Below are 12,228 nucleotides of genomic sequence, written 5' to 3' on the forward strand. Positions count from 1 at the left end.
CAGCCAGGGCTTTGTCAAGCCAGGCCTTAAAAACCTCTAAGGATGGAGGTTCCCCCACCTCCCTAGGTAACCCATTCCAGTGCTTCACCACCCTCCTAGGGAAAACTTTTTCCTAATATCCAACCTCGACCTCCCCAACTGCAACTTGAGGCCGTTAATCCTTGTTCTGTCACGTGCCACCACTGAGAACAGCCTAGCCCCATCCTCCCTGGAACCCCCTTTCAGGTAGCTGAAGGCTGCTATCAAATCCCCCCTCACTCTTCTCTTCTGCAGACTAAACAAGCCCAGTTCCTTCAGCCTCTCCTCATGAGTCTTGTGCTCCAGCCCCCTATCATTTTTGTTGCCCTCCACTGGACTCTCTCCAACTTCTCCACATCCTTTCTGTAGTGGGGGGCCCAAAACTGGACACAATACTCCAAATGAGACCTCACCAGTGCCAAACAGAGGGGAATAATCACTTCCCTCCATCTGCTGGCAATGCTCCTACTAATGCAGCCCAATATGCTATTAGCCTTCTTGGCAACCAGGGCACACTGCTGACTCATATCCAGCTTCTTATCCACTGTTACCCCCAGGTCCTTTTCTGCAGAACTGCTGCCCAGCTCGTCGGTCCCCAGTCTGTAGCTGTGCATGCGATTCTTCTGTCCTAAGTGCAGGACTCTGCACTTGTCCTTGTTGAACCTCATCTGATTTCTTTTGGCCCAATCCTCCAGTTTGTCTAGGTCACTCTGTATCCTATCCCTGCCCTCCAGGGTATCTACCACTCCCCCAGCTTAGTGTCGTCCGCAAACTTGCTGAGGGTGCAATCCAGCCCATCCTCCAGAGCATCGATGAAGATGTTGAACAAGAGGGCAGATGGGCCTTCGCCAGCCACATGTACACAGATCTAGGGGAAGGGGGTGGCTGGGGAAAGAGGCCAGTCCCCCGAGAGGGGCAGCCCTGCCAATGGGGCTCTCAGGTGGGCACTGGTGTAACTCCTAGATTAGCTGCTATGGTGTGATCCTGAGAACTAATAAACCCCTCTGAGTTCCCCACTGGCTGGGAATCGCTTCTGACTGCAAGGCGGGGGCATGGCCTTTGGGGGGCATGGAGGGCTCCCCAGAGCCCCAGCCAGGGGGCTCATAGGGGCAGCTTGGGCAGAGCAGGGATGCTGAAACAAGTCAGGAGGTGGCTGCTCAGCTGTGTGGAGACCAGAGGTGGGGTGAGGGACTCCGAGCAAGAGCATCCTGACTGGCTGCATCCCAAGAGATGCCTGGGCCGGGAGGCTCCATCACAGGCAGCAGCCCCCATTTCCCTTGGGCCTGATCCCCGCCCCTGCTGCTGGCTCTGTGCCTCCAGCTGCTCCTGGAGCCCAGAACAGCTGCTGCGAAGGGGCCTGGCTGGCTACACTGGTGCCAACAGAAAACAGCAGCAGGGCTGCTCACAGCTGGACCCGGCTGCTCCACAAATCCCATGCAGGGGAACGCAGCCGCTCGAGCTAGCAGCCCTCCGCGCTGCGGTTACTGCAGCCAGTGCCAGACTGCTGCCGGGGGAGCCAGACTGGTAGGAGGCTGCCCCAAAAAACCAGCACACAAAGGGGCTGCTGGTTCCCGCGTCGCTCCAGCCACAGCCAGGCTGTTGCCAGGGTGACACCGGGGCTGCGCAGGGGGTCTGGGGCTGCAGTTAGAGCAGAGAAGCAGCCCCCCTTGTGTCAGGCTCTGGGCCACTGCCGCTTCCCCGGGCCCCCAGCTCAGTTACAGAGGGGCAGAGGAGACGGGGGCTGGTATCGTAGACTGCAGGCAAGGGGGTCATGAAAACTGACTCCAGAAAGTGTAAGAGCCACTGTCAGACACCCCCTTCTCCAGGGAGGGCAGCTGCCCCCTGGCTGGGCCCTGGCTGCCCACACCCTTGAGGCTAGTTGAGTCTGGCCTCTCGCTCCTGGATGGTGGCGCACCTGCCCCTGCGTCAGTGCCCAGGGGAAAAGCCAGGGCTGGGCCATGCGGGCTGGATGCCCTGACGGATGAGGCGTGTGGATGCCAGCAGCCGCGTGCCAGGCAGCACCCACAACCAGCCCAGCCGTCCCCTCGCCAGCCCGAGAGGAGCACAGAGCCCTTCAGGAGAACGTTTATTGACAGCTGAGCCATTTAAAAAGTGAGTCAGAGCAGGGCCCTGGCACGCAGTGGGGGCAGCACTTGCAGAAGGGCCGGGGGGACCCGATCCTCCCCCACTGGCCTTAACACAATCCAAAAATCCAGCGGCTGCTCTGGACCAGCCTCCTGCCCTGGGGTGGACCAAGCCCCGGGTCCCTGGCCTGCAGGCTCTGCTTGAGGGGTGACAGCAGGAGAGCTGAGGCAGGCTGGCTCACAGCCCAAGCAGGCGCCGTGCCAGGGCCCCAAAGCAGGCTTCTCCCCGCCGTGGCGTGGTGCTGGCGGCTCAGGCTGGCCCGCTAGGTCTGCAGGAACTCGGGCTGCACGCGGGCCACCTTGCGGTGCTCCTTGGAGTGCGTCCGGGGGCACTGCATCTCACACCAGCTGATCGGCACCATCTGTGCCCCTAGCGCCAAGAACAACAGGTCACTGCTCAGCGTCCCCAGGGGCCGGGATCTCCCTGCGCCAGCAAGAGCCCTCTGCTCCCTGCTCGGGCCAGCCCCGTCCAGTGGAGAGGGACCGAGACTGAAGCACGTTCCAAGCAGCCATGGGACTGCGGCTCCCTCTGGGGAGAGCCCACCCCAGCCTCTGCCAGCACCATCCGTCAGAGCTGTGCACAGCCTCGCCTCCCCTGGCTGGAGATCGGAGGGGCCTGCCCCAGGCAATGGAGCCCAGCCACTCTAACCACTAGTGAGCAAGGCCAGCACCCGCTGCGCTGTCAGCTCCACGGCTGTTCACCGGCTCCACTGTCAACGCCTGGCCAGGGTCCACCCACTGCCCAGCAGCCAAAATCCTCTCCCCCCAGCGTCGGCCATGGGGACCGTGGGCCAGCGGGAAGGTGGAGGCGGGGGGCTGCGGGCCAGCTCACCCTGCCAGGCCTGGAAGTCAGCCGTGGCCTAGACAAGGCCAGCTCCTGGCTCTGTTTCAGGCCGGGGCAGCCAGCGGCTCTTACCTGCCTCGCTGTGAGCCACCACCACGCCCAGCTCGTTCTCCGCCGTGCTCAGCAGGTAGTTGGACTGCACGTCCCCCAGGGAGATCTAGGCGCAGGTAGGCTAAGGAAAAGGCTCCAGGGCCGGCCACTCCCCCCCCAACCCCCAGCAGTGCAGCTCAGGGAAGGATACCACTTTGGCCAGGACTATGTCCCCAGGACGGAAACTCTTGTACACTTCCACCTGCCAGAGAGAGCGCAACGTGCCGGTCAGTGTGGCGGGGGGAGAAGACAGTCCAAGCCGGAGAGCAGCCCTGGCCTGGACCAGTGCTGGTGGCGGGGAGGAGCCATAGAGCCCGTCGAGCCCCACTGCCCTTACAACAGCCCCAGCTCAATGGCCACAGGCTGCAGCAGCCTGGCTCACACCCCACCCCGCTCAGCCTCCCTGGCACCTATCCACCTAGCCCCACGCACTGCCCCCTGCTCAGCCCACGGCTGCCCCAGCGGCAGACGTAGGGAGCCCCAGCCCCAGCAGGCAGGTGGGGGTGGAAGGGGCTGGGAGAAGGGCCGCCAGCTGCTGAGCGCAGCGGTGTAACCCAAGCAGGCAGCACCCCACTGACCTTGTCTTTCTCCGTGGCTCGAATGTCTTCTCTCCTGCAAGAAGAGACAGAGGGATCCATGATCTGGGCAAGCAGCCGGCAGGCTGACCCTCCCCCGCTGGCCAGCAGGGCCCATGGCCACACCCAACTTCTTCAGAACTGCCCCAATGGGGCTTATCCATCCCCCACAGGTCTGGGGCAGCCCATTCTCCACGCCAGCAGGAGGGCCCGGGAGGCTGCCAGGTGCTGGGGCTGGGCGGAAGCACTAGCCTGCAGGGGCCGGTTCCTGGACAAGGAAGCACTGGGATTACAGAGGCCAGCCCCAGCACAGTTGAGCCGGCCCCGCTCCCCTTACATTCGCCGGGGGCGGGGTGGGGCAGGGCGGGGCGGGGTCCCAGGCCTACCGGATGGTGCCTCGGAAGGCGGATTTCAGCGGTGTGGCGCCGATGTAGAGGATGTGCACCTTGGCAAAGCGGGAGTTAACGCTGCAGACCTGTGGGCAGAGAGTGGGCGTGAGCTGCGGGCCCAGCGCTGCCCCGAGAGGTGCCCGCATACCGGGCAGTGAGAGCAGCAGCGACTGGCCCCTGTCCCTGCCTGGCTGGGCGCCACCCACGGCTCTATTCCCAGGGGTCTAACCCCACCCGGCCTTCTCCAGCCAATCAGGGCCTTGTTCTGCACCCCCAGCCCGATAGAGTCACTACTGCAGCAGGGTGGGGCGCGCCGTACCTGGCCGAACCTGCAACCCCTGGTCACCCTGAACCTCAGCCACCCCACCCCCCACCAGCCAGGCACCCCAGGTTTTAACGCCTGCACTGCAGCCCTGGGCACAGGACCCCCACCCCCCAGAGCAGAGTCTGGCCTGGCTGGAGGCTGCTGGAGAGCCAACCGCCCCTCGGGGCAGCCCGGCCGGCGCCAGGGAGGGCTGTGGGACCCGGCTCTATCGCGGGCGGCACCGAGGGGAGGCGGGTCCCACGGGCCGGGGGGGTTCGGCGGCTTCTTACCTTGCAGGTCACGACGGCCCCCACGTCGGGCAGGAGCTGGGACTCGGCGTCCCGCACCACGGACACCACGGGCAGCTGCGGGCGCAGAGGGGAGCCGCGGTTAGCCGGGGCCGGGCCGGGCCGGGCGTGTCCCCCCCCCGCAGCCAGCCGCGGCCCCACGGGGCGACCCCCCCACCCGCTCGCTGTGGGGCCCGGCCCGGCCCCGGGACCCCCCGCACTCACCGCTCCGTCCTCGCTCGGCGTCTCCCGCAGGCAGCCGGCCAGCGCGGCGCACACGTAGCCGTGCCGGGCGTAGGTGCCGCTGCCCGCCGCGCCCTCCTGCAGGCTGCAGAGCCGCTCGCCTAGGGACAGCGCCGTCAGCGGGGGGGAGGGGGGGGAGGATCGGGGGGGGACCGGGGGGGGGGAGAAGCCCGGCGGGAGGGGCGGACAGGCAGGGGGGGGTTGGGGGGCCCGGTGTGGGTGGGGGGGGCTGTGCGGGTCCCTCCGGGGGGGCCCGGCGCGGGGGGGGCAGTGGGGGGATTGGGGGGGCCCGGCGCGGGGGGGGGAGGGGCCGTAGCGCGCCCCGCTCACCTGGGACGCAGCACCGCACCGGGGCCATGCCTGCGGCTCCGAGTCCGGGGGGGGGGGGGGGGAGCGCCCCGGTGAAAGCCGCTTCCCCATTGGCTCCGGCGAGAAGGGGTGGTTGAAAGCGGCGGTGCCATGGGCCGGCTCTCGCACGTGATCTCCGCCCGCTTTGGGGGGGGGAGGGGGCGGAGACACGTGCCGTCTAGGGGGCGGGGCCTACTGCTCCCAGCGTGCCCCGCGAGGGGGGCTCCGCGCAGGCGCCGTGGGGCGAGAGTACCGGAGAGATGCTGGGCCGGGGTGACGGCTGATGGAGGCGGGGCGCGGGCCGGCGGGTAAGGGGGGGAGGGGCGTTCCGGGGGGTGTCTCAGCGGGGGAGGGGCGCGGTGTCGGGGGTTTGAGGGGGTCTGTCCGGGGGGGTCGGGGGTGCCCCGTGCCCCGCCCCCCCCGCCCCCCGCAGCGCCGGTGTTGGGGCGGTCAGTGTCCCTGTCGCGCTGCCCTCCGGGGGTCTGGCTGCCGGGGGCAGAGGCAGGCGCCAGCCTGTCCCGTGGTGCAGCCGGCAGCTCGGGGGGGTGGCAGCCGGCGGCTCTCGGGGCCCGCAAGCCCCCCCGTGCCCGGCGGCCCGGCCTGCCCGTGCCCCGGGGTCTCGTTCACCCCCGTCCCCCAGTCTGCCCACGACGCCCGGTTTCAGCGGGACACACACGCAGCGCGGTGTGGGGCCGGTCGGTGTCAGAGCTCAGAGCACGGGCCATGAGTGGGGCGGCCCGGAGGGAGCAGCGAGGATGCTGGGCGGGAGGCGGACGTGGGTCCGAGGCGGGCCGAGGCCCGGTCTGGGGCACCAAGTGCTGGCAGACGGGCGGCAGGGCGGTGACAGGCTGGGCCGAAGCTCATGCTGCCCCTTCCCCGGCCTGCGGTGCTCAGCCCTGCCCCAGGGGGTGACCCCAGGGGTGACCTGGGTGAGGGGGGCCCTGGGTGGCCTCGCCTGGTTAGCGCTGGGCTGCTGGGTCTGCTCTGGTGCGGGGCCTGGCTCGGGCGCCTCCTCGTTCCCGGGCCTGTGGGGGGGGCTCAGCAGGCTGGTGAGCCCACCCAGCGTGTCAGGCCCATTCACCCCATGCCCGCTGCACCCATTGTGGGGCCCCCCCAGGGTCTGTGCAAAGGGAAATCAGTCCAGCCTCGTCTCAGCTGGATGGGGGGGTGGAGAGATGGGTAAGTTGGGGGACGCCTCAGGCTGGGGCGAGAGGGAATAGCCCCCAGTGCTAGGTTCAGAGGGGGCTGGCGTGGGGGATGGTGTGGAGGTTTGCGGGGCTCCCCAGCACTACCCGGCGGCTGGGCTCTCGAGAAGTCGCCAGGCTCAGCTCCCGCCCTGGAGCCGGCCCGGCAGCCCTGCCTCAGCTCGGCTCTGGTTTCTTCACCCGCCCTGCTGGGAAAGGCGAGATGGGCCGGTGAACACCTGAGCCGGGAGCAGAGCACTCCGCGCTCACCCTCCCCCAGGCAGCGACCCAGGGCAGCCCCAGGGGCTGGGCGAACCGAAGGGCGCTGGCTGACCCGGGCTCCGCTCCGCAGGCGCTGCGCGACGGGGATGAGGAGGAGCCGCCGGCGGGCCTTCTCGGCGGTGATGCGCCTCTTTCTGAGGTGCCTGCGGGTGGGCCGGCGGCGCAGGTTCCGGCTGGCGGGGCGGGTGCAGCAGCTGTGGCGCTATGGGCACCTCTGCCTGCGCTCCCTGCTGTACAACTCCTTCACCAACAGCGACGTGCTGCTCGACTCCCTCTTCGAGCCCATCTACTGGCTGGTGGATCACGTCACCCGCTGGTTCGGTGTGGTGAGTGCCGGGCGGGGGCGTGAGGGAGTGCGTGGCGGGGGGGGGGGCACCCCTCTTCTCAGGGCCAGCAGCCAAGGGAGGGAGTCGGGCCGTATCCCCTCCCCACGCTGGAATCCAGCTGCCTGTGCCAGCCCCAGAGCCTGTCCTCCCCCCTGCTTGACGCTGGCCTGGGGGGTTCCCAGCCTGCCTTGCCTGTTCCTAGACCCTGCTCAGCGGAGCTGCTGCCAGAGAGGGGGACAAAGGAAATGTGGGGCCGCCGTGAGTCATGTCCCTGCCCCCCGGCTCAGGGAGGAGTGGGCAGGGGCTGGGCAAGCAGGGGCAGTGCGCACAGAGCCGGGGCTCAGCCCTCTCCTGTGTCCCCTGCAGGTGTTCGTGGCACTGGTGATCGTGCTGACGAGCTCCATCGTGGCCATTGTCTACGTCTGCCTGCTGCCCCTCATCCTGCAGACCTACCCGCCCGGCTGGATCTGCTGGCACCTCACCTACGGCCACTGGAACCTGCTCATGATCATCTTCCACTACGCCATGGCTATCACCACCCCGCCCGGGCACCCCCCGCAGGTAGGGCAGGGCTTGGGCTCCCCGTTGCTGCAGCCCCAGGGAGCACTGTGGGGGGGGGGATGACAGGAGCTGGCTGTGGGGCAGGGGGCTCCGGCTATTCCAGCCCGGGAGAGGTGCTGCGGACAATCAGCGAGGTTCTTGGTGCAGCTCCAGGAGCCGTGGACACACCTCGGTGGATTTCCCAGGGGCGTCTGGCCCGGCCCCTCGGAGCCGTGGGGCGAGCGGCTCTCAGGGTCAGGCCTGCGCTGGGACTGGCTCGCAGTCGCCGGTGAGCTGGGGTGGCAGCGTCTGCCAGTGACGCTCGCTCGGGGCAGGCGGGCAGCACCCTGGCCAAGGGACCCGGCGCTGAGCGGTGACAGCCCTGCCCGCGCTTCCCTCCGCAGGCCAAGAGCAACGCCGTGGCCGTCTCCATCTGCAAGAAATGCATCTCCCCCAAGCCTGCCCGCACGCACCACTGCAGCATCTGCAACAGGTAGGGGCCCCTCCTCCGGTCTCCCCAGCCCCCCGCCACTGGGCACCTGCGACACGTCGGGGCTCCCCGCCACCCCCTCTCTGACCCCCACCCGCAGCGGGTGAGCAGCTCCCCTTTCCCCCCTTGCTCTGCCGGCTTCCTGCCTCCGGCCCGGCGGGCTGTGCTGATGGGAGACCCCCGCTGGTGCCCGTCTATGCCCCATCGCGTGCTTGCTGCCTGGGGCACTCAGCGTGCGCTGTTCTCCTCCTGCCAGGTGTGTGCTGAAGATGGACCATCACTGCCGTATCCTTCCACACATACTGACCCTGCTGCCCCCCGCCCCGCACGGGGGAGCAGAAAGGGGGCAGGCGTTGTGCTGTCCTGGCACTTGGGGCCCGGTTGGGCGCGTCCCCGCAGGGCCAGCTTCTCATGCCCAAGTGGTGCTGATGAGGGGTGCAGGGGGTGCAGCAGGCAGGGCTGGGCTGATCAAGGGCAGGGTTTGCCCCCACACTGGTGCTCGTGGGTCCCGGCGCAGCTGCCGGTTAGTGACCCCGTCCTGTCAGACTGGCCCAGGCTGGGGCATGTCTGGTTTGTAGGTGACAGGTCCCAGCATGCAGGGTCAGGGAGCAGAGCCCGTCCCGTGGGGCGCAGCAGCTTAGCTCCTGGTTTAAACCCGGGGGCTGCTTTCCTGCCCGGAGGAGCACCCGCTGCAGGAGCACCCCTGGGCTTGGCGGCGTGGGTAGTGGGAGGCCTGTGGAGCTGGACCCTGGGCAGGGCAGTGGGGGGCATGGCCAGCCCGGCTCAGAGGGGCTCTGAGCCCCCGCTACACGTCTTTAACCCGGGCGCAGCGTGGCTGAATAACTGCGTGGGACACTACAACCATCGCTACTTCTTCTCCTTCTGCCTCTTCATGACCATGGGCTGCGTGTACTGCAGCGTCAGCAGCTGGGCCATGTTCCGGGAGGCCTACGCGGCCATTGAGGTGACCGGGCCCCCGTGGCCGGTGGGGAGGGGCTGAGCTGAGCTACCCCCTGGGCGACGCAGGCTGGCCGAGGGCGTCAGCTCTGGCCCTTGTCCTGTGCCCATCCCCCCTCGCTGGGCCAAGAGGAGCAGTCAGAGCTGGGGGTTACCCCTGCTGGGAGGCCAAGGCCCGGTGCCTGCTTTCACACTGCACTAGGTCCCCCCAGGCCCACTTACAGGGCAGAGGGGCACCCCTGGGCCACCCAGCCCGGGTGAGCAGGTCCGCAGGGTGCTGGGCACAGGGAGGGTGCTGGCGCCTCTGCGGGAGACGTGTAACTGGCACCGTGTTTTCCGTCCCCATAGAGAATGAAACTGCTTGAGAAGGCGAGACCGCAGCTGGCTGCCAACCAGGTGGGCTATCCCGCTCCCACGTGGGGCAGAGCTGTGCCGGGGGGCAGCCGCAGCCCCAGCTTCTGCAGCACGCTGCCCGGGAGCACGGCACGCTGGGCACTGGAGTCAGCCAGCTGCACCTCCTGGTTTGTGTTGAGGAGGGCCTGGATCTGGCCCACACCGGGCCGCGTGGGGAAGCTGGGCTGGGCCTCGCCACTGCCGGGCCATGGTCCCAGCGGGCGGCTCTGCCTCGTGTGCACAGCTCTGCCCCACATGCCCCTCGGCTTCCTGTTGTGGGGGGCGCAGCGGGCACCAGCTGTGTCGTTTGCTCTGAAATGCCTGCGAGCCCTGCTTGGCCGTCAGCAAAGGCCCCGTCCCCCTGGGCCAGCCACACGCCCAACGCTTTGTGCTCCTGCTGTCTGTCCGGCTGTGCCCTGTCTGTCCATCCAGCTGTGCTCTGCCTGCTGGGTTGGCTCCTTGGAGCCGGCCCCCTCTGGCTGCCCAGCCCTGGGGGGTGAAATAGCCCCTTAACGTGCCCTTCCTTGCAGACGTACCACCAGACGCCACCCCCCGCCTTCTCCTTCCGCCAGAGGGCCTTCCACAAGAGCATAGTCTACCTCTGGGTCCTGTGCAGGTAACCGGGCCGGGCCGGGCGGGCGGGCGTCCAGGGCTGGCTCCCAGGGCGAGCGCAGACACGTCGCCCCTCGCTGCCCTGCCGGCAGCACACAGGCAGGCAGCAGCCCTGGCCGGGGGGGTGGGGGGTGAGCGTGGCATAGCGTGCAGCGCGGCTCGTGTTGGCCGGGGAGCTGGGCTGGGCCTTTCCCGCTGGCACTGCAGCGAGACGAGCGCTGGGTGGGTGCTGCTCGTGGCCAAGCCTGCGGCGTTCCCAGGGCAGGGGGCGGCTGGCTCTGCCCTGCTGGGCCCCGCTGCCCCTCAGTGCCCCCCTCTCCTCTCCAGCTCGGTAGCGCTGGCCCTGGGTGCCCTCACGCTGTGGCACGCTGCCCTCATCAGCCGGGGGGAGACCAGCATCGAGAGACACATCAACAGGACGGAGAGGCAGAGGCTGCAGAAGAAGGGCAAGGTGAGCGCGGCCCTGCTCCGGGCTGGGGTGGGGGGCTGGGGGGCTGGCCACGCTTAGGGAAGGTGTCTTTGCAGGCACTGGCTGAGTGCGGGGTGCTAACGGTGCGGCGCCCCCCTTCTGTCGCAGGTGTTCAGGAACCCCTACAGCTACGGGGCCTGGGCCAACTGGAAGGTCTTCCTGGGAGTGGATGCCCGCAGGTGAGCTCCCTGCTGCGGGCTGGGTGGGGGGCAGGCAGCGCTAAGGGGCCGTGCTCAGAGAGCTGGGGTCACGCCTGGGGCAGGTCGCTGCAGGGCGCGTGCCACCCCCTCCTCTAGCACGCAGGGCATGGGGCCCACTAGTCACCCCTAGAGGACGGGCTGGGGGCCTGGGAGACTGGCCTGGGGCCACTGGCACGGTCCCGGGGGCTGGGGGCACCTTGTACTGCACCACGGGGGGCTCCAGGCTGGGTGGATCCCAGCCCAGCCCTTACAAAGCTGGCGTGGGGGGCAGAGGGGCTGGAACCCAGGACAGTCTCTCCCCTGTGTAGCGAGCAGCAGCCAGGGCTGGGCTGGTCCCTAAGGGGCTCTGTTCCTCCCCCAGCCACTGGGTCACCCGTGTCCTGCTGCCGTCCGCACACCTGCCCCACGGAACCGGTCTGAGCTGGGACCTTCCTCTGCGTGGGACAGAGCCGCGCGCACCTCTCCTGGCCCTCTAACGCAGGGGGGCAGAGGCCCTGCTCACAGGGCATGGTACCAGCCCCTCAGCGCAGGCCAGCCGAAGCTGCTGCCCCGTGGCTGCAGGCCCCGCTCTGCGTGGACACAGCTGCCTGTGGGGCAGCCAGCAGGAGGGAACGTGCTGGCCTGTTCCAGGCTCCTGGAACCTCCCAGGGGGAGGCTGGGCCCAGCTCTGCTCAGCAGGCTCGAGGCCCGGTCAGAGGAGCACCTTGGCCAGGTCCCAGCCCCACGGTGGCTGCTGGCAGCCTGGGGGTGACTATGCTGCTTTCTGTAGGGGGGGAGGGAGGGCAGGCAAGGTCCCGGTGGGGGTGACTCTCCTGGGGCTCAGCCCACACCCCAGGGTGGCTCCTGGGCGCCTGCACGTGGAGCAGGGCCCAGGGCATCCAGCTGTAGGGGACAGCGAACTGCCCAGCGGCGCTCAGGGCCCGGGGCTGGCAGCGCCACACAGGCCGGGGCCGCGCCCCTCCCGCCAGGGGTTTTAAATGCCGGAAATAAACATTTTTAAATAAAGCAGCTGTAGTTTTGCTTCCTTCTGCCCAGCCCTGTGCACACGCTGCCCCAGGCCGCTGGAGAGCAACGCTCCCAGCACAGCCCCACAGGACGGGGGGCAGCAGCACAGTCCCTGCCCTTCTGCTTGGCGGAGACAGCCACAGGCCTGACACCAGCTCGGAGGGTGCGGGGCAGAGGGCCCAGCTCTGGTGCAGGGGGACCTCAGCCAAGCCGGGGGGCAGCTGCTGGCCAGAGCACAGGCGTGGGGCAGGCCAGCTGTAGAAGGGCCCTCCCCCACCTGCAGGCCGCAGCAAGGCCCTGGCAACAGCAGGGCCCAGCCCCTGGAGGCAGCAGGAGGCAAATGGGGCCTAGAACCAGACTGGCCCAAGTGCCAGGCCCCCCTGTGGCCCCTGGGAGAGATGCAAAGAGCGCTGGGGCCCACTCCGGCCAGGCCAGGCCAGGCCAGGCACAGGGCACCTTGTGGGCTCAGGTGTGTCCCCCCCACCCCCCCCCACTAGGACGCAGCTGCAGCCCCCCCAGCCATCTTCC

At 68.6% G+C, this 12,228-nt stretch overlaps 2 protein-coding genes across 4 annotated transcripts; one reads left to right on the top strand and one right to left on the bottom strand.

The window, feature by feature from the left end:
• Positions 1 to 2,089: 2,089 nt before the first annotated feature.
• On the bottom strand, positions 2,090 to 5,280 carry EXOSC1 (exosome component 1). Its single transcript, XM_067537207.1, has 8 exons — positions 5,225 to 5,280; positions 4,877 to 4,995; positions 4,655 to 4,729; positions 4,058 to 4,146; positions 3,675 to 3,708; positions 3,248 to 3,298; positions 3,079 to 3,163; positions 2,090 to 2,532 (listed from the first exon to the last, which is right to left on the bottom strand). Exons 1-8 carry the CDS (start codon positions 5,250 to 5,252, stop codon positions 2,426 to 2,428), a joined length of 588 nt encoding a protein of 195 aa, XP_067393308.1. The 5' UTR covers positions 5,253 to 5,280; the 3' UTR covers positions 2,090 to 2,425.
• A 145-nt stretch (positions 5,281 to 5,425) lies between these two features.
• Positions 5,426 to 11,909, top strand: ZDHHC16 (zinc finger DHHC-type palmitoyltransferase 16). 3 transcript variants are annotated; one of them, XM_067537205.1, is made up of 11 exons: positions 5,426 to 5,550; positions 6,779 to 7,034; positions 7,401 to 7,595; positions 7,979 to 8,067; positions 8,321 to 8,349; positions 8,895 to 9,028; positions 9,370 to 9,417; positions 9,945 to 10,030; positions 10,354 to 10,477; positions 10,604 to 10,674; positions 11,057 to 11,356. In XM_067537205.1, the coding sequence occupies exons 2-11, from the start codon at positions 6,795 to 6,797 to the stop codon at positions 11,169 to 11,171; spliced, it is 1,131 nt and encodes a 376-aa protein (XP_067393306.1). In that variant the 5' UTR covers positions 5,426 to 5,550; positions 6,779 to 6,794; the 3' UTR covers positions 11,172 to 11,356. The 3 variants fall into 3 exon arrangements, with proteins under 3 accessions (XP_067393306.1, XP_067393304.1, XP_067393307.1); XM_067537203.1 differs by lacking the exon at positions 10,604 to 10,674 and having other exon boundaries at positions 11,057 to 11,909; XM_067537206.1 differs by lacking the exon at positions 9,370 to 9,417.
• The last annotated feature ends 319 nt before the right edge of the window (positions 11,910 to 12,228 follow it).

Source organism: Emydura macquarii, unplaced genomic scaffold, assembly GCF_026122565.2.
Source record: "Emydura macquarii macquarii isolate MOO-44397 ecotype Brisbane River unplaced genomic scaffold, CSIRO-AGI_Emac_v2 contig_3692, whole genome shotgun sequence".
Lineage (NCBI taxonomy): Eukaryota > Metazoa > Chordata > Testudines > Chelidae > Emydura > Emydura macquarii.

Coding starts and splice junctions, on each gene's coding strand:
- EXOSC1 (XM_067537207.1), bottom strand. CDS start 5,252: ATGGCCCCGGTGCGGTGCTGCGTCCCAG. Junction 4,996..5,224: donor GGTGCGGTGCTGCGTCCCAG/GTGAGCGGGGCG, acceptor CGCTGTCCCTAG/GCGAGCGGCTCTGCAGCCTG. Junction 4,147..4,654: donor GGGCCGTCGTGACCTGCAAG/GTAAGAAGCCGC, acceptor CTCTGCCCACAG/GTCTGCAGCGTTAACTCCCG.
- ZDHHC16 (XM_067537203.1), top strand. CDS start 6,795: ATGAGGAGGAGCCGCCGGCGGGCCTTCTCGGCGGTGATGCGCCTCTTT. Junction 9,029..9,369: donor AGGCCTACGCGGCCATTGAG/GTGACCGGGCCC, acceptor CCGTCCCCATAG/AGAATGAAACTGCTTGAGAA. Junction 9,418..9,944: donor CGCAGCTGGCTGCCAACCAG/GTGGGCTATCCC, acceptor CCTTCCTTGCAG/ACGTACCACCAGACGCCACC.